Genomic DNA, 20,735 nt, shown 5'->3' with positions numbered 1-20,735 from the left:
ACAAACACATGATCGTTTAAAACTTTCTAGAGATAATTTTCCTGCAGAAAATGTGGGTACGATTGCAAAGCTTGAAGTCAATGACACTGTTTTAATTTCCTTTCTTCCAAATTTGTCATACAGCCTACTTCTGGTAAACAAGGTTTGAAATGAAAACCAGCCAAATGCGGATTTTTCATGCGCGGTGGGTGGCGGGTAATTTTGCCCTGCAAGACTTCTCGGCGTGATATATGACAAGAAATTAGACACAAAGACACGAGTTTGACGAAACATGCGATTATATTTTGAAGAACAAATGAAAGAAAATCCACCAATGCGCGTCTGATTTGATAACCTAAAATTGAGTTCTATTTTCTTTAGGCAGCATAAACTGTATTACCAAAAGCAATACAAACACATTCGATAAGAACACATATTTGGCAGCATTTTTTTGGGACCAAATAGGAATTTATTAGGCTTATTTATTATAATTATCTTTACATTTATAACTGTCTTTAGTTCTTAATTTGTAGGCTATAAGTAATTTTTCACCTATTGTCATTGATGGATACTTGCGTGATGGCAAATGGGGCCATTGGAGATGGTAAATGTTTGGATTTGAGGTGGTTATATATAAGATTTTTTAATCACTTAGTTATTTGAATTGCTTTTTTCGTTTAGTTTAAAGTGCAATTTGAATTAAGAAATGTCTTTTATGTTTTTCAATAAATACATTAAGCAAAATCAATAAAGCAAAAATATTCAATGACCCTCGGCAGGGGGGTTGACCTTATAATCGGATATCACAATATTTTTAAGGCAATTATCATTAAAATATTTTTAACATATCGCCCAGCCCAAAACGGAAGTGAACTTTTCCATAAACAATTATAAAATTAAGTAATTTTATGGAGACCCGCACAAACACGTGTACTCAATTCCAAATTGCAACATGTTACCTATTAATTGTTGCATATTTGTTTGTTTTTGTGTTCTTGAGTAGTCTATGGGCATAATACAATTTTTATTTTATTGAAAAACTTTGTTTTTTGAAAATAGTAAATTATTAGTTTGTGCTAAAGCTCTTTCAAAAAATGCATTAACCAAAAATTAAAAAATTGGCTCCTCAGTGAAAAAAGGTTCCTAACCCCTGCACTAGAGGGTCAAAAGTTATATTGTGTAGCTTTAAAAACAAAAAGTTCAGTAAGGCATAACGTGTCCAATACACAACATTAACAACACACTGTTTCAAAAGTACAGCCGAAATACTTAAACATATTACATGTTTTACATGACTCTAGTGTGATAAAATCGCTTAGTATCCTTGTCTGTGGAAAGTTATCCAGTATTTCAACATTGTTGTCTTGACAACGGAGTGCTGGGAAACCCTGTAGGCCTAAATCCCAGTACCTTTCGCAGAGATAACGGAAATGTAGGCCACAGCAATATATTCAACTGTGGCTGCGTTTGTTGACAGTTTGTAACATGCACAGAAACTGCAACTCAGTGCTGATATTGTGAGCTATGAAAAGCATGACTCACCAGGTCAGGTGACAGTCCCAGTCCTCTGAGCTCTCTCACACTGTTCTGAGTGGGTTTGGTCTTCTGTTCTCCTGTCGCACTGGGCTGAACATCAGAGAAAAGTCATGTCACTCACATTATCACAGTGTGTTTACATCTGATGTGATATGGTTTGTGTGTGTTGGTGTGAACACACCACGCTCACCTGTGGCACCAGACTGACGTGAATGTTACAGAAATTCTCTCTCTTCACTTTAAACTGGAACTGTCTGAATGCCTCGATGAAAGGCATGCTCTCTATGTCTCCTACTGTACCACCCAACTGCACAAAGACATGACCTCAGATATCAAAAAACCCATCACAAGCCATCTATATTTCATCACCTGAAGCGTCCATCTCTTTTCGCACCTCAATGACACACACTTGTGGCTCAACATCATCATCATCAACAGGAACTTTTGCTTGACGCATCACCCACTCCTGAATAGCATCAGTTATGTGCGGCACCACTGAAACACATGAATATATAATTAAATGAGAACAACAATGACATGCCAACATCTTTCATGTGTCTTTTGTTCCATTTGAATGGAATTTCAAAGTTCATTTATATGTCACTAAAACCTCATGCACTAAAAGCGAAAAGATTGAAATCCTGCAGTTTCACTGTCTCTAATGCACAAGCTGGGTCTCTCTCACGCATGTTTGGGTCAATCGGCCAGTAGTTTTTAAAACTGATTTATTGATTGATAAAGTATTTTCTTAGTCTTTCCTTACTGTGACAAGCACAGACATAGAGGCAAAACGAGTCCAAAATAAATAAAATCCTAGAATCAGTTTATTGTGCAACCAAAATAAATCCCAATAATAACACCCCAAAAATGAAAATTGTGCATAAAGTAGGACTTTCACTTTAAAAGGAGAATTATCAGTATCGGCCACAGTGAGCTGTGAATTATCGTATCGGCCAAATAATTCCTTATCTGTGCATTCATAATTATAACTTTTCACTATAAACAAGCCCCAAACACACCAGGGACTCTTAAATATAATGGGCAAAATAATATTATCTGTGAACTATCGCCATCGATTTTTGCCAATAACCAATAGTTCCGAAAATCTGAAAAAGATTAATCAGTTGACCTCTAATGTGTATCATACCTTAAGGTAAGGTAGTTGAAGATACCCAGCCCCGACCACTCTCTTACCCTGTACGGTTTTGCCCAGGTAATCTCCTCTACGCTCTTTGTTAATAACTGACTGGTAGATTTTGCCGGTGGTCAGGTTGTTGTCTTTGGTGAGCCGAATGTCCAGAAAGCGTTCATAGTTTCCCAGATCCAGATCAACTTCTCCTCCATCATCCAACACAAACACCTCACCTAGACAGACCAAAATGTCACAAAATAATCAGTAAAAAATTATAACAAAGGCTGTGCCGCTCTGTAATCAGTCATATAATAATAACAGTTAAATATCAAAATTCTTCTGTTATAACATGTTATAATCATCCTCAAGATACTAATATCTTTACACGTATTTTATCGTTTCACCATAATATTCTCAGAAGAGGTATAAGGGGTGTAGGATTATCCTGGGGGGAATTTACCATGCTCATAAGGAGAGAAGGTCCCTGCATCTATGTTAATGTATGGGTCAATCTTGATGGCTGTGACGTGTAGTCCACAGGACTTGAGAATGGTGCCCACACTGCTGGCTATAATGCCCTTCCCAATGCCTGAGATTACACCACCCGTCACAAGAATATACTTCATACTGCCGTTCATATGCTGTAGGAACACATGAGAAGAGGGTGATAGGCTGTAAAAAATACTGGAGAAAATACACTTTCATTATATGGAAAAGAGTGGCCATTCTTCAAACCCACAAAAGTGAGTCATGTGGGTTTAAAATGGCATGAGGTGAGTAAATCATAACAAAATTTGGTATGCTTAGCTGAAACCAAACTACATGATGAGCTGAAATCAAATATGGTGGCATCAAACATCATTGGTTCTTGCAACATGACGTCTGGTCACGAGACACGATGAGGTTTCATGTTATTGACGCAGTCATCATAATTCGATTTACAGAGTTTATTAGGGCTGGGTATCCCCAACCACCTCACGACATGATACGTATCGCGATACATGTCACAATTCAATTTATGCAATACACCACAACATCACAATTGGATTGCAACTGAAACTGTGTTGAGTGAGAGAGACCCAATGTGTCCATGTGAGAAATAGCGAATTGTTAAATAGTGATATTGTTGAAAATTTTTCAGTACAAGAGCATTCTTGCTTATGAGATACTGCTTGAATATAATTAATTATTATTACTTTGAATAAATTGAATATTACATTTTGCTATACAGTAGCAGTAGCCCATATTTCTGTCGAAATATCTTCAATTTCACACATCTAGTTAATAGTGATGGAAAGATCGGATCATTTTACTGACATGAATCTTTGAGTCTTGTTCAGCAAAATGAATGAATCTTTATTCAAATTATTTTGTTCATTTAAGCAGAATTAAATTAAAACGTTACATTTTCAATAGTCAAATCCCCCCAACATTACAAAAACAGAGCGCATGTGATGCTTACGTTGAGGTGTTATCAGTGTATGAGTGGCCAGCTTCATACATTCATTTTGAAGTGTGCAGCACATTCAGCCTATAGGCTATATTTATTTAGTTTAAATTTAGCTATTTGTGGTTTAATCACCACACTAGGACAGATCATGATTTTAATTTGATTAATTGAGCATTAATACTTTCATTTTATCCCAAATATGTCAAATTCCATGACATTCCACATTTAATAGTTATTTCTGTTTATAGGATTCAGAGACTCCGTGTTTTCCGCATTGCAGAAATCATAGGGCCTTAAGTGGGTAAATTATCTGGAAAACAAAGTGTTTTTAAATAAAACGCGAGACCGATGAAAATCTATTTCTCGCAAATAAATAATCATCTCAAAAAGCCCATTTTTTGGATTTCTAAAATTGTTTGTTTGATGTGCGCTTTAAATTAGAGCGAGAGATCCGGGGGATGTGACCTCGTATCAGAGATATCACTTTGCTTACAGCTGATTTGATTAGTCTGTGTGTGAACTGTGACCGTGAATATAATCTGCCCCAGAGCAGGTTAACCATTTAGTGTATGTTAATATAACGATGAACCCCGATAAAAACCTGGCTTTCCACCTTACTGGTACCGCGATTTCAGAGTTTGCTCAAATTTAGCCTGCTAGCCACTTAATCCTGCTTTGTGATATCTACTTGGCTATTTTTACTGTGGTTTTACGGTGGGATTTTATTTTGGCCGTTTTTTGTGCTCGGCAGAATGTGGTAACTATTCACTTGCCTTAGACTTTACCTTCTGTGTTCCAAGGAGTGAAGAAAGTCATGTGGGTTTGGAGCAACATTAGGGTGAGCAAATAATGACCGAATACTCATTTCTGGGTGTACTATCCCTTTAAAAAGCAAATAGTCATTGCTGTTGACTAAGACCAATTGCCAAGTGCTATCTTGCTTGGACAAACTCCAACTCATGAGCAAACTCTTTAGCATGATATGACCAAAAACAAACATTCTCTAATGAGGAAACAAACAGATCTGCAAAACTTTTGTCTGGTGATCAAATCAAATGTTTACTACAATGACACAGATCCTTATAAAGCCAGAAACGTAACACATACTTCTAAAGATAACATATATTAATACTGTTGGATAACACATATCAATCTAGGTTATTTTCTTAAGTGATTGCAACATACACAGATATGGATGCTAACCTTTACAGAAATGTAGGCTACCATGGTAACAATAGTTTCTGCCAAAATCTCATAGTTAGGCTACTAGATATTGTTATTACTGTTGAATCATTGAATCTCCTTCAAACTTCTGTAAGACACTTTAAGAATCTAGATTAGTGAATTACAGAATGTATTTATGACAGTGATTGTTAATACCACATTTCCACAAAGATATTGTGGTAACTATTGTATATGGATGTAAACTAGGGAATTCAGCCACACCAACATCAAACTGTACTTTATAACACGAAGGCATCATTTTCATGTTCATGCATGTGATGCACACATAGGGGTGTACATGTGCTAACAAAGGGAACGGTTAAATACTTAGTTTTTATAGTTTATAAATGCTACAACACCGGTAATGGAAATTCTCGCTTTGTTTATTTATCATTTAGTTTGTACTCTGTTGTGTTTATGTATGGTCCACACAGACTTTTTGATCAACCAAAACAAATCTAAGAAATAATATGAGAAACTTACCAGATCAGCTGACGTTTAGTTGTCTGGGCGTAATGTGTATAAATAATAGACCGGCCTGTTGAAACAGGTGACAGCAGTAGATCTCTTAAACCCCAAAGCCGTTATTGTCAAGCGATAATAATACGTTTTTTTTCCTCACATCACACTCATGAATCTACACGTGGTGCTCGACCTCTCAGCGGCGGTATACGGAAAACCGCATGCGCGTTTCGTAAATGTGGGATGGAGTTTTGTCGGCCTCCCGCGCGCAGAGGAAGACTCATTCGTATTCATGAGGAAAGCGATACATAATTGGTTACAGTTGGGTTGTCCAATCTTCTTCTTCTTTAGGTTTTATGGCGGATTGCGAACCAACTTAATAGGTGCATACTGCCCCCTTCTGTGATGGAGCGTGAAGCTAATGAAATCTGTATTTCTCCCTATTCCCTAGATTTTAATCCACAGCTCCTAATCTCATTATTGCATTCATTTGGACCATCATTTAAGATATTGCTTATTATGAATTCTTGACTGCCTAAGGTTTGTAATTCTTCCTCAGGAATCCTCCTTTCTCTTTCATATGCAGGACATACCATCAACACATTCTCTACTGTCTCTATTGCACAAACCTCACATAAACCTGTATTATGTTTCCCTATGATGTGTAATGTATAGTTAAGATTTGAATGTCCTGTTCTTAAATGTGTGAATATAACTTGTTCCAATCTACTTATGTTATGAATGATTTTACTTTTTTTAATGCTCCTTTGTACCTTATGATATTGTCTTCCTGTTTGACATGAATCCCAACAAGTCTGCCATTTCCAATTGCATGCTTCCAATACCAAAAGTTTCCATTCTGATCTGCTAAGTGAAATATTTATACTTTGGGCAGAACACGTGACACCATTCGAGCAGACGTGTGAATCACGAGCTCTGCGCACTTTGCTAGTTTTTAAATTATTTTCATGTTATAATCCGGTGAGATTCGATACACCCAATTACATACAGGTGCATCTCAATAAATTAGAATGTTGTGGAAAAGTTCATTTATTTCAGTAATTCAACTCAAATTGTGAAACTCGTGTATTAAATAAATTCAATGCACACAGACTGAAGTAGTTTAAGTCTTTGGTTCTTTTAATTGTGATGATTTTGGCTCACATTTAACAAAAACCCACCAATTCACTCTCTCAAAAAATTAGAATATGGTGACATGCCAATCAGCTAATCAACTCAAAACACCTGCAAAGGTTTCCTGAGCCTTCAAAATGGTCTCTCAGTTTGGTTCACTAGGCTACACAATCATGGGGAAGACTGCTGATCTGACAGTTGTCCAGAAGACAATCATTGACACCCTTCACAAGGAGGGTAAGCCACAAACTTTCATCGCCAAAGAAGCTGGCTGTTCACAGAATGCTGTTAACAGAAAGTTGAGTGGAAGGAAAAAGTGTGGAAGAAAAAGATGCACAACCAACCAAGAGAACCGCAGCCTTATGAGGATTGTCAAGAAAAATCGATTCAAGAATTTGGGTGAACTTCACAAGGAATGGACTGAGGCTGGGGTCAAGGCATCAAGAGCCACCACACACAGACGTGTCAAGGAATTTGGCTACAGTTGTCGTATTCCTCTTGTTAAGCCACTCCTGAACCACAGACAATGTCAGAGGTGTCTTACCTGGGCTAAGGAGAAGAAGAACTGGACTGTTGCCCAGTGGTCCAAAGTACTCTTTTCAGATGAGAGCAAGTTTTGTATTTCATTTGGAAACCAAGGTCCTAGCGTCTGGAGGAAGGGTGGAGAAGCTCATAGCCCAAGTTGCTTGAAGTCCAGTGTTAAGATCCACAGTCTGTGATGATTTGGGGTGCAATGTCATCTGCTGGTGCTGGTCCATTGTGTTTTTTGAAAACCAAAATCACTGCACCCATTTACCAAGACATTTTGGAGCACTTCATGCTTCCTTCTGCTGACCAGCTTTTTAAAGATGCTGATTTCATTTTCCAGCAGGATTTGGCACCTGCCCACACTGCCAAAAGCACCAAAAGTTGGTTAAATGACACCAATGGTGCTGGTGCGCTTGACTGGCTAGCAAACTCACCAGACCTGAACCCCATAGAGAATCTATGGGGTATTGTCAAGAGGAAAATGAGAAACAAGAGACCAAAAAATGCAGATAAGCTGAAGGCCACTGTCAAAGAAACCTGGGCTTCCATACCACCTCAGCAGTGCCACAAACTGATCACCTCCATGCCACGCCGAATTGAGGCAGTAATTAAAGCAAAAGGAGCCCCTACCAAGTATTGAGTACATATACAGTAAATGAACATACTTTCCAGAAGGCCAACAATTCACTAAAAATGTTTTTTTTTTATTGGTCTTATGATGTATTCTAATTTGTTGAGATAGTGAATTGGTGGGTTTTTGTTAAATGTGAGCCAATATCATCACAATTAAAAGAACCAAAGACTTAAACTACTTCTGTCTGTGTGCATTGAATTTATTTAATACACGAGTTTCACAATTTGAGTTGAATTACTGAAATAAATGAACTTTTCCATGACATTCTAATTTATTGAGATGCACCTGTATTTGCTCTTTGAGGTAAACATTGCAAAGAAGTCAAGGTCCTCAGGCTCTGGAGACATTAGGAGACACTTACGTGCTCAGGCTGACACCCCCGAACAGGCCGCAAGCCAGGGACTCGATTTGGAAGGCGCGACGGGAGAAGAAATTCAGCGTCAACTGTCCAACATCTCGGTGATGCTGACTAGGGTTGTTTCTGCCTTGCAGGATTTCGCTGTAATACGATCGATCGATTACGGCAATGGAAACAAAATTCTCTGAGTTGTTCACAGGAGTGTCGGATGTTGAGAAACGGATTATGTGGAGTCATCGGAAAGGGAATTATCCACTAATCCGCCCACGTCCAAAACAGACTAGGAACACATTTTGGAAAAACTGGAATATCTGGAAAATATGAGCAGAAGGAACAATTTACAGATTCCTGGACGAGCTCTTCCCGAGTCTGCTCGACATAACAGGCCATAAGCTGGAAATCGAGCGAGCTCACTGAGTCCCGGCTCGTGGATCTGCTGAGGGAGACAGGCCCCGATCAATCTTGGCCAAATTTCTGAGATCATCTGATAAAGATCTCGTGTTGCACCAGGCGAGGAGCAAAGGAAAGCTTTCTTGGAAGAATCACAATATATTCTTGTTCCCGGACTTTGCGAATTCGACGAGAGAAACGTGATCGGTTCAAGGAATGTAAGAAACTTTTACATCAACAGAAGATCGCTTTTGCATTGATGTTTCAGGCCAAACTGAGAATAGAAACGAAGGATGGTGCCAAGTATTTACATGTCCAAAACAGGCACTCTCCTTCATAAATACATTGGAGTAAGCCATTTGATGTTTCTTATATTAGTGGTTTGACTCACTGAACATACACTCGATTGTCTGAGGAAGCTTAGCAACAGTTTTTGTTTCTTTTTGTGTTGGCTCCGCCTAGCGGCTGGAGTTTGTTTTGTAGAATGACACTTCTTTCAAGAAACTTTTGCATTGACGGAAGATCGTTTTTACACTGAAAATCCTGGCCAGATTGAGAATGGACAGAATGGATGACCGCAAAGTATCTACATGCTCACATAAAGGATGTCTTTTATAAAGTTGACGGACTGAGTAAGTCATGGTGTATTTTGTTTTACGTGGCCTCCGAGTGAATTTGACTCACTCAACACACACTTGATAATCCGAGGAACTGGGATGCCTGTTTTGTTTCTTTTTGTGCTGGTGCCGCCTAGCGGCTAGAGTTTGTTTTGTGGAATAACACTCCTTCGGGACAGTTGTGGATGAATCTGTTCGCTCTTTGTGCTTATGCCTCCTATTGGCTGGAGTTTGTTTATGTGGAATGTATTTAAGGGACATTAGAATGATTTCTCATCTGCTGAACTCATAAACAGCCATTTCACCTGAACACTTGTCTTTCTGTCCGAGGAAACTGAACGGCTTTATATCAGCTGGAGTTTATTTTGTGGAGGATCACACCTTCGAGACAGTTCTGTGAATGAATCTACATGTTCTTTGTGTTTATTCTGCCTGTTGGCTGGGGTCTGTTTTACAAAGTATTTTCTGTTATGTAATTTTGCCTCACAAAATTTGTGCAGAAGCACCGGACTTGAGCAATCCGATGGTAAAGCTGTTGCGGGGGCTCTCGTAGGCGTACATGGACCTTTTGAGCATAGAGGGATTGACGCCGGTTGGCACTGTCATGCGCAGGGTTAATGTGCACATTTTCCTTTTTATCTGTTTGTTTTGTTCGGGGGGCAGTTCGGGGTTTGATTGTTGCACTAATGGGAAATGTGGTCTGTATAATCTTGTTTTTGACACACGATTTTTTTTTTTTTTTTTTTTATGATATCAATATGTCAAATGTTAACATGAGTAGGTTTTCTCTCTCCACATGGAATGTGAATGGGTTGGGGCACCCCATAAAAAGGAAGGAAGGAAGGTTATTTCTTTTCTTAAGCATAGGAAATATGATAGTGTTTCTTCAAGAAACACACCTTTTTCCGCAGGAAGCTGAAAAATTTGGGAAGATATGGGGTGGACATGTTTTCTTTAGTGCTGGCTCAAGTAAGAGCAGGGGAGTCATTACACTGATAAGTAAACATCTACAATTCAAATGTCTCAAACAGATTAAAGATAAATTAGAGTCATTCTTGTTTTAGCAGAAATTCAGGGGCAAAGGTTGATTTGAGCTAATATTAACACACCTAACGCTGATGATCAGGGCTTTTTTATAGATCTTGAAGGGATGTTGCAAGCCGCTGGCACCCCTCATGATATAATATTGGGAGGAGACTTTAATCTTTTGATGGACTCCTTGCTCATAATGAAGCAAAAGTGTGTAAGCCCCCTAGAGCAACAGTGACACTTCACAGGATGTGTAAACTTCTTGGTCTTACAGATATTTGGAGACTTTTGAACCCATCTGGTAGGGATTATACATTTGTTTCATCAGTCCATAACATTTATTCTAGAATATATATATATCCCTAATTTCATCAGAAATATTTTAGTCTCAGATCATGCCCTGGTGAGTTTAGAGATGTTGTCACATATAGAGAAGAATAAATCATATAGTTTGTGCTTTAATGTATCCCTTTTGCAAAATCCTGATTTCCAACAAATGTTAAAGACCGAAATCAATGTTTATATAGACCAACTGGTCCTCAGTATCCTCTGTGGGCATGGCTTGGGAGGCACTTAAGGCGGTTCTTAGGGGCCAGATCATACAGTATGCCTCTTTCACCAAAAAATCCAAAGCACGAGAACTCGTGGAACTGGAAGGGAATATTAAAAGTGCAGAGGTAGAGCTGAGGTGCCAAATGTCATCTGATGGCCTCAGAGAATTTACCCGACTGAAATACAGCGGTAAGTGGAGTTTTAGCTATTCAGGGCAAGACAGTCATATTTTGAGTCTGGGGACAAAGCAGGAAAGCTTTTGGCTAGATATGTAAAACAGAGAGAGCCTTTTTCTACCATTCCCTCAGTGAAATCTACTGGAGGTGAAATTTTTACCTCGGCCATTAATATTAATAATGCTTTTAAAGAATACTATCTTGATCTTTATAGTTCCAAGTCTTCATCTACTGATGAGGATATTAGAAAATTTGTGGAACCATTAGAACTTCCTAAATTGATGACTAAGCAAAAAAACAAAAACTCTCTTGATTCTGAGATAACCTTGGAGGAGATTGACGAGGTAATTAAGGCCTTACCTACAGGCAAGGCTCCAGAGCCAAATGGTTTTGCCACTGAATTTTTCAGATCTTATGCTTCAGAATTGGCTCCACTTTTGTTAGAAGTTTATACAGAATCATTAAAGAACGGAAAGCTTCCGCCAACCATGACACAAGCCCGGATCAGTCTGATTCTTAAAAAGGACAAAGATCCAAGTGAGTGTAAGAGTTACCGTTCAATTTCCCTGATCCAGCTAGATGAAAAAATGTTGGCTAACCGATTAAATAAAGTTATGACATCTCTTACACATATAGATCAGGTGGGGTTTATTCAAGGCTGTATCCCTTCTGATAACATTAAGCGTTTCATCAATATCACGTGGTCAGTAGCGAATGATCAGTCTCCGGTCGCTGCCATCTCACTTGACTCCGAAAAGGCATTTGATATGGTAGAATGGGATTATCTTTTTAAGATTTTGGAAATTAATGGGTTCGGGAGTACTTTTTTTGGATGGATTAAGTTACTTTATAGACACCCTGTAGCAGCGGTACAAACAATGAATTAATTTCAGATTATTTTACTCTGAATAGGGGCACTTGGCAGGGTTGCCCTCTTTCCCCATTATTGTTCTGTTTTGCCCTGGAACCATTAGCAGCCGCGATAAGAAAGGAAGATGATTTTCCAGGGGTGGTGGCGGGAGGTATGGCGCATAAGCTTTTGCTTTACACAGATGATATTTTACTATTTGTCTCTGACCCTACTAGATCTATGCCTTGCCTCCACAGAATTATTAATTCCTTTTCCAAGCTCTCAGGATATAAAATCAATTGGTTTAAATCCGAAGCTTTGGCTCTGACAGCGTACTGCCCAGAAACGGCTTTCCAGCCGGGTGCTTTCCAGTGGCCCAAACAGGGCATTAAGTATTTGGGTATTTTATTCCCAGCAAATTTGTCTGATTTAGTTAATTTTGACCCTTTAAAAGATTTTTGAGTGATGTGGACAGATGGGCTTCATTACATTGATCGATGATTGGGAAGGTTAATGTTATTAAAATGAACTACCTGCTACAGTCACACCCTATAGATGTCCCCCTCTCTTATTTCAAGCAATTTGATAACATAGCAAAGTCCTTCATTTGGAATGGTAAATGTCCCAGACTACATTTCAACAAATTACATAGGCCGATTGACAAAGGTGGGCTAGGCCTACCCAAGATTTTGTTTTAATATTATGGCATCTGGCTCCTTGGTCGCTTCCACCTGAAAGAGCCCCTCCCTGGTTTTCTATTGAACAGGAAGTCCCTGCCCCTATTTCGCCACTGCAAAGCATTTCTATCAAACTAACCGGAGAAGTTAAGCCACACCCTGTTATCTCACATTTGCACATGATTTGGACAAGAGCGGCCAGAATATTCAATTCGGACATTTATTTAAATGTTGCCTTGAGCATATGGCTTAACCCAAAATTATGTATCAACAAGTCCCCTTTCTGTTGGTCAGAGTGGATTGTGAGGGGGGATACTACACTCGGCGACCTGTATGAGAGTGGAGTGTTATCTTTTGAGAATTTGGGTCATTTTGGGATTCCCAGATCTCAGTTTTATAGGTATTTACAGCTGCGCCACCTGCTCTGTACTGTTTTTGGGGGAAGCATACACCCCCCAAAAACGGCAGATACTTTGGGAGAGGTGATTACTGCTTTTGGGAAAGGTCATGAGGCATCAGTGTATTACTCCCTGCTAATTCAGAGTCTGGTGATGGAGCTTTAACTTCTATTAAGAGATTATGGGAGAAAGATTTGAACTTTTGGTATTGGAGGAGGGAGTGTGGACTAAGATTCTAAAAAATGTCAAGTCTGCATCTAGAGATGCATGTGCACGCTGAGCGAGTATTTAATTCCAACCCTAATACACCACATCAACAATAGACAGTGTAACAATCCACACAGCACCTGAGTGCTGGAAACAACTTCAAAACACCTAAATAAATAATAATAAAATTATATATCCCTCTACAAAACGCAGGGCAGCACACAGCATACATTTTTTAAATATGTAAAATATAACATCATCCTACCTTACAATAGAGCCTGGATGACATCCTCGTCTAAAGGAGGCTCTTCTTCAGGATTTGCCTGCTTGCTTTCTGAGGAGTAGGATTCCATTGTGCCAACTATTCTGAGCATGCTGGAAGGCAGGGAGTACTGGTAGCATTTCTTGCCTGCAGTTTGAAGTCTGTATCGGATGTGCAAAATTGAATTCACAGTTAGGAGAGACAAACGATTTCTTAATTTAGTTTTAACTACATTTAATTGACTGAACACGCGTTCACTTGTGCGTTGCTGTGTGAGAGAGTAAGGATGGTCAGTGCGAGATTACAAAATTATTTGAATGGTTTGTTACCTGTAGCATCTCTGTAGGATTCTACTTCACACCAGAATTTCTCAGTGTTATCCAAATGTTCCCTCTGGATATTATGTATGTTACGCCACTGAATCTCAATTTAGTTGATTTCTTCAGGGGATGTCTTGAACATTTCTGCACGGCACGAGCTGTTAAGTATATTGTCAATCGTTAAGATTACTAGCTTTGATTTGTTGAACTCGGGAGTAAGAGGTAAAGTCTATGCATCAAAATACTAAATGACAGTCACTATAACCTATAGGAACAGCAGGGAGTTGGGTGATAGGCGGGATCTAGGTCATTAGCTGCAAATTGACAGTTGCTGTAACCTATAGAAACAGAAGGAAGTTGTACGGCGTTATCTTTATTCAAGTATTATGTTTTAGATAATTATATTCTGTTTGAAACAGAAAGTCGCTAGATTATCACCAGATTTTATTTAAAGTAGCTAAATTAGCTCTCTGTCGTATTCACATTAATAAAAAGTCGCCAAATCTAGCGACAAATTCGCTAAATTGGCAACATTGAGAGGCAGGATGAAAATAAAGTGCTTTTCAAACTGTTCTGACATCAGTTTCTTTAAAGGAAAATTCAGTCATTGTTTACTCACCCGTGTTGTTTTCTTTCTTTTTCTTAATACAAAGGGAGAAATGAGGAAAACATGTTGTGCTCAGTGATGTCATAAAATGGCAGTTTATGGTGACCACCTCTTCAAGCTTCAAAAGAATGCAAAAGTACAATTCAGAAGTAAAAAAATAAAAATAAAAAAAAATAAAATAAAAAATGCTCCATGCAGTATTCAGTAAGCAGCAGTACACTAGTATTCCATTTAGAACAAACCCGTTCTCTCACTCTAAATATCTGTAGTTTCTATCTCTACCAGCAGAGGTCGACTCAACCTCAAAACTGAATTTACTCTTTGGCGACTCAGAACTTTAGACTTGGACAAAGTTGTTTCAGTAATTCAAGCTTTTATGAAGAGGGAATCATCTAAATTTTCATCTTGAAAGAAGATAAGAGTCTGCCTTGCCATAAGAATGGGAACTGTATGATTTGTCTTTTTTTATTTTATTTGTTGTTGCAGATAATTATGTAATCTTGTTTTCCAGTGCTTATAGGCAGATGGCAGTGTTCCCCACATTACTCCACAATACCACTGACCTTGAAACATGCTTCCTGCATAGTGTTATTATTACTCACCTCACTTAACTTCAACCCAGCCCAGCTAAGTAGGCCTGGCTTGACAATCTGAAAATTTCTGAAATTGTCTTTTTGTGAGTTCACTGTTTCAATAATTTGAGCAACCATTCAATTAAATGACAGCTTAGATCTTAAAGTGATAGTTCACCCAATAATGAAAATTCTCTCATCACTTGCTTACCCGCATGCCATCCCAGATGTGTATGACTTTCTTCCTTCTAAAAATCTTCATTTGTGTTCAGCAGAAGAATGCCTCAGATCTGTAGGTCCATACAATGCAAGTGAATGGTGATCAGGCCTTTGAAGCTCCAAAAAGCAGATAAAGTCAGCATAAAAGTAATCCATACGACTCCAGTGGTTTAATTCATGTCTTCTGAATCGATCCAGTTGGTTTTGGGTGAGAACAGACCAAAATATAACTCCTTTTCACTGTACATTTTGCCATTGCAGTCTCTAGGGAGTGTGACTGACGCATTCGCAGAGCACTAGCTGAATCATGAACGCCAATGAAACTGCTGTCAGTCCTCCATAGGCTCTGGGTATTTAAAACTTATAAAAAAGTTTTCTGGAAAAATGTCTCGATGTGCTTAAAAAGTGTTAAAAGATTTCAATAAAGTCCTAAATAACGCACTAAAATGTGTTCAGGAAATTGTATAACACGTCTCACACGTTTGTCATGTGTCTCCTCAAACCCTTTTAAAATATTTTATTAATGTTTATTAAAAGATAGTGTCTGTCTCCGTTGCTGACATGAGATGGGATGAAAAGTGGGTTCGGTAAAAGGTGGACTCAAACCCACTTCACACATAGAATTAAATCCACAATCCAATGCTCTACTGATCATGCCATGTCTCAGTTAACACTACAGTGATTTTCTAGGATTAAGCATCGGCCGCCACACTCCCAGCCCTTACCTGCATCAAAGCCTTCTCTGTGCGGCCCGATTTTCACTGAGCCCCTCCAATCATCGCAAGAACAACATTTACTTTCAGTTATAACTCACTCCCTTTAGACATTTTATTTCCATGATTAAAATACTTTGTTAGCTTTTATTCAAATAAAGTGTGTGTCTTCGAAGACATGAAATTGGAATGAAAGAGTGAGATCGGAAAAAAACGATTGGAACACGGATCTGTCCTGACGTCCTATACAGATACAGTCAAATATCACCATGGTATTTTGTAGTAAAATAATTGTAACCACAAAATTAAACAGTTACTATATTAACACCATATTACTGTAGTAACATTATTGTTAATTGCATCAAATCTACGTTTTCCACACACACACACACACACACACACACACACACACACACACAAACATGGTTACTACAATACTACAATAGTAAAACTACCATTCTATTAATTTTTTATAGAAAATATTAAGAGTGGAGACAGGAAACAGAATGAGAAAAATAATGCAACTCGACGCAAAATCAAACCAAGGTCGCGATGGCACAGTCTCACCGGCGTTACTCCCCATAACACCGCAGCAACACTACACAGTTTGTCATAAATTTCTATGTTGCCAATAGGCTATTGGGGTTGCAAACAGCCATGCTGTGTGACAGGTGCAATTTAAACCTTAGTGCAAATAGTTATAATCCGAAAAATAATCAATGTTATCGAGCTTTGGGGCAAAATTGGTTAATAGCAAATATGAACTACTAATAACATACTACGACAGATAACGAATAACAAAAAGCACGTAACCTACAGTTTTGAACTGCATAATGTTTCTGGTTAGTACACGTAATGTAAAACTCAAACGCATGTATTGAGACAAATATTATACAAATAATGTGGTCACAGTACTAACTTCCAGCCTAAGTCGTAATGGAAAATTGCAATTCTTATTAAAATATTTTACAATATTTAGATAAGTATTCTGCTTCCATGAAGAACAATTCTGTTCACTTTTTCTTTGGTTTTATTGCCAGGAGAATATACCGTAATATGACACAATGGTATCCATATCAATTAATTAATTCACATTTGATAATACTGTTTAAAAAGTTAAAAAGGTTTAGAGTGGGGGGCCTGGGTAGCTCAGCGAGCAAAGACGCTGACTACCACCCCTGGAGTTAGCGAGCTCTAATTCCAGGGTGTGCTGAGTGACTCCAGCCAGGTCTCCTAAGCAACCAAATTTGCTCGGTTGCTAGGGAGGGTAGAGTCACATGGGGTAACCTCCTCTTGGTGGCTATAATGAGGTTCGCTCTCGGTGGGGCACGTGGTGAGTTGTGTGTGGATGCCGCGGAGGATGGCGTGAAGCCTCCACAAGCGCTATGTCTCCGTGGTAATGCGCTCAACAAACCACGTGATTAGATGCACGGGTTGACGGTCTCAGACACAGAGGCAACTGAGATTCATCCTCCGCCACCCAGATTGAGGCGAGTCACTACGCCACCACAAGGACTTAGAGTGCATTGGGAAGTGGACATTCCAAAACTGGGGAGAAAAAGAAAATCAGAATAAAAAAAAAATGTTTAGTGTATTGAAAGTTTTTGGAAGTTACAATTGTTTGAATATGCTGCCTAATGATGCTTGCTCACAACGTCTGTGTATATGCATAAAAATACTCACAAATGAAAATTCTCTCTAATGAAATGTGAATGAACAAATGCAAACAAATAACTCTCTGATGTGTGGGCTTCCTCGTAAATGCAGAATGTTGCAGGAAAGTGCCCTTACAAACTTGCCCCCATGACTTGATCAATACAACAGTTTCTATTATCCCAAAATAACTTTTAATATGTTAAACTTTTTATGTTTCAATATATTTTGCCCTAATCAGCCTCACATAGCTATAGTGGAAAGCAACACGCTACCTTTCCCCCTCTCTTCACTCTCACATAAACTCTCTCTGGAGCAAAGTCAGTGCACTCCCACGACTCACTGGGATTGTAAACAGTTGTTTAGCAATAGAAAAGCTATATACAAGAATGGTGACACTGCTGCTGAGACTTTAACTTACACTTTGGCTATTTGAAGTGATGTTATTCCTGATGAGAGCCACTTTAAACACGTAATTCCACACGTGATCTCTCTCAGTTTCTCTCTTTTTCTCTCACACACACACAACATTGTTACTCCAAAGCCAAAAAGCAGCGCATCCTCCGTTGCAAGTTCTAAAGTGACATTTTCAAATTTTCAAGGCTTGAGCTGTATCAAAGCTAGATACACTTGATCAGTACAGCAGTTTCTATATTATCTGAAATATCTGTGGGAAACACCCTCCCCCTCTCTTAAGCTCCCACATACACACGTGGACACACATACATATACGCATTATGCACACACCTACTCGTGAGCGAAAAACAGAGCTGTCATTGTCAGCGCACACCTGCATCTCAGTGGGGTTGAAAACAGTTTTTAAGGTTTACATCAGAGAAGCTATATACAAAAATGGCGACACTCGTTGCTGCTGAGAAGTGCTTAAGCTTACATCTTGGCAATTTTGGAGCGATGTTACTTCTGACGAGAGCTACAACAAAAAAGGTAATCCCAGAAGTGATGTCTCTCAGTTTATGAGTTTTTCTCTTTCGATCACTCAAAAACAAACTCACACACACACACACACACACACACACACACACACACACACACAAACGCACTACCTTATTACTCCAGTAAGTGCTCCAGTAAAGCAGCACAAGCCCGCTGATCGTTCTAAAGTGATGTTTTCAAACTAGCAATGAATGCTCAGACTGTATCAAAACAAGACGTTGAATCTGTGCTGGAAGAAAGTAGTTCCACTCACAAGAGCGTTTTAAGGAAGAAAACCAGAAAATGTCTTGAGATATAAAACCCTGAACGATGTCTTAAAGTGTGGTAACCGTGGTATAAGTGGAATAATTGACTCCAGCCCATTGAATTATTGAAAAATAATGCACACCTGAGGTGTAACTGCCACTCTGCTGCATGTTGTGACTACATTACCACCTCGGGTATGCATTATTTTTCAATAATTCAACAGTCCGTCATCAATTATTCCTTACTTATATGCGTCCTTGTTCTCCTTCTCACCTAATAATCACCTTATTTTGTTTGTTCTTGCCTAATACTTCTGGTGATTTTGGCAATTTGGCAAGTGTAGCGGACAAAATACAATTCAGTTAGTGTTGTTTTACATTTAAAAATAATGTTTTATAAACTATTACAACAACTATTTGTACATGCGTTTATGTATTTGAAATATGCCTGGTTAAGCCGATCCACATCTTTGTTTGTGCTTGTTGCTGTGGGTGACGCTGACACATGCATGGCTGGACCATAATAAGGAATATTCCTTCGGTCTGAGCAATTAAAGCATGGAGTACCACCTGTTTTCCTCCAGGGGGCAGTAAGTGAAACTCACTGTATAGGCAACACGTAGCTTATACAGACAGAGATCATACCACACTTACCGAGAGCAGACAACACAAGATGAGAACACGTTCTTGTGTACAAATACAGCTTGATGGAGTGCAAATCCAAAGGCGGGGATCTTAAGACATGTTTTTCTAAGTTGCAAACTTCGTTTAACTTGACACAGCGACCTAAAAACGGTATGTTTATGAGGCGACGCAACCAAGACGCTCCAAAATCGTCCGTGTGACGCATGTGTACACTAACGCGTCCTTAGACAAGATCTCATATTAAATCTCGGGCTGATTGACGAATAACTGAAGGCCAATATAACTGATAGGCTTATGTTCAGTAATATGGAAATAAACAATATATTACATTCTAAAGCCACTTTTTGAATTGTTTTTTTTAATGCTTCACTTGTGTGCCAAAAGAATGTAATGCATTTTAATTATCTGTACTATTAATTTTTATAATAGATATATATTATTTATAATAATTTAATAATTATATATTGAATTACTGTTATTTGAGAGGCTTTCTCAGCCAATATTTATGCATGCAGTTAATTGCGATTAATTCAATTAATTGGCATACCATGTGTGGTGACGGGGGTGTGGTTGAGCGTTAGTGTGTGAATGGAGAGTGAGTTCAGGAGATGAGAATGGTAAGGATTGTCACCTGTTTATAAAGAGTCTAACGCCTGTTTCTTGTTCTAGTGAGGGTGTGGGAGAGTTTAAAAGGAAGCCAGACACCAGAGAGGACAGAGAGAGACTGACATGCCTGTCTTTTGTGCATGCGTGCATGTGTGTATGTTGGAGAGCCCAAAGATGTGTTAGTGTGTGTGGTGGAAAGCCTGATTTAAGTTGCTGCTGGAAGGCTTTTGTTTGAGTGTAAAATAAATGATACGTCGACTGTACACCCAACTCCTGCTTTCTCCTTATTACGAACTGTTACACTGGTGCTGAAACCTGGGAAAATTTTAGAAAGTGCTATTATGGAAGCCTCACCGCTGGGTGAAGTCATCAGTGCCCTTGCCGGCATTCAAGAGCAACACCATCAGGCTCTCCTTGCCCAGGAGCAGCATTTCCAAGAGATCCTACAGGCACTCCAGAGCCTGATAGCCCCAGACAGGTCCTCAGCCGTACCTCCTCTCCTGTTGACCAAGATGGGGCCCCAGGATGAGCCAGAGGCCTTCATTGGGCTCTTTGAGCAGGCTGCTACTGCCTCGGGCTGGCCAGAAGATCAGTGGGTGCTACATA

At 39.0% G+C, this 20,735-nt stretch overlaps 1 protein-coding gene across 3 annotated transcripts in view; it reads right to left on the bottom strand.

Annotated features, from left to right (window-relative positions):
- LOC127425695 (CTP synthase 1-like) overlaps positions 1 to 14,092 on the bottom strand; it is a 32,791-nt gene extending 18,699 nt beyond the window's left edge. Inside the window, exons 1-7 of one of the 3 annotated variants that reach the window (XM_051671924.1) lie at positions 13,925 to 14,092; positions 13,599 to 13,756; positions 3,108 to 3,288; positions 2,710 to 2,880; positions 1,910 to 2,010; positions 1,706 to 1,822; positions 1,522 to 1,605 (exon numbers count right to left, since the gene is read on the bottom strand). In XM_051671924.1, the coding sequence (XP_051527884.1) occupies positions 1,522 to 1,605; positions 1,706 to 1,822; positions 1,910 to 2,010; positions 2,710 to 2,880; positions 3,108 to 3,288; positions 13,599 to 13,622 (678 nt within the window). In that variant the 5' untranslated portion in view covers positions 13,623 to 13,756; positions 13,925 to 14,092. Of the gene's footprint in view, positions 1 to 1,521; positions 1,606 to 1,705; positions 1,823 to 1,909; positions 2,011 to 2,709; positions 2,881 to 3,107; positions 3,289 to 5,804; positions 6,113 to 13,598; positions 13,757 to 13,924 lie in introns of those variants that run through there. The other 2 variants (XM_051671926.1, XM_051671927.1) reach the window with 2 other exon arrangements.
- Between the last annotated feature and the right edge of the window lie 6,643 nt (positions 14,093 to 20,735).

This window comes from Myxocyprinus asiaticus, chromosome 34, assembly GCF_019703515.2.
Source record: "Myxocyprinus asiaticus isolate MX2 ecotype Aquarium Trade chromosome 34, UBuf_Myxa_2, whole genome shotgun sequence".
Taxonomy (NCBI): domain Eukaryota; kingdom Metazoa; phylum Chordata; class Actinopteri; order Cypriniformes; family Catostomidae; genus Myxocyprinus; species Myxocyprinus asiaticus.
Note: the sequence above shows the minus strand (reverse complement) of the source record. Positions and strands in the feature narration are given on the sequence as shown.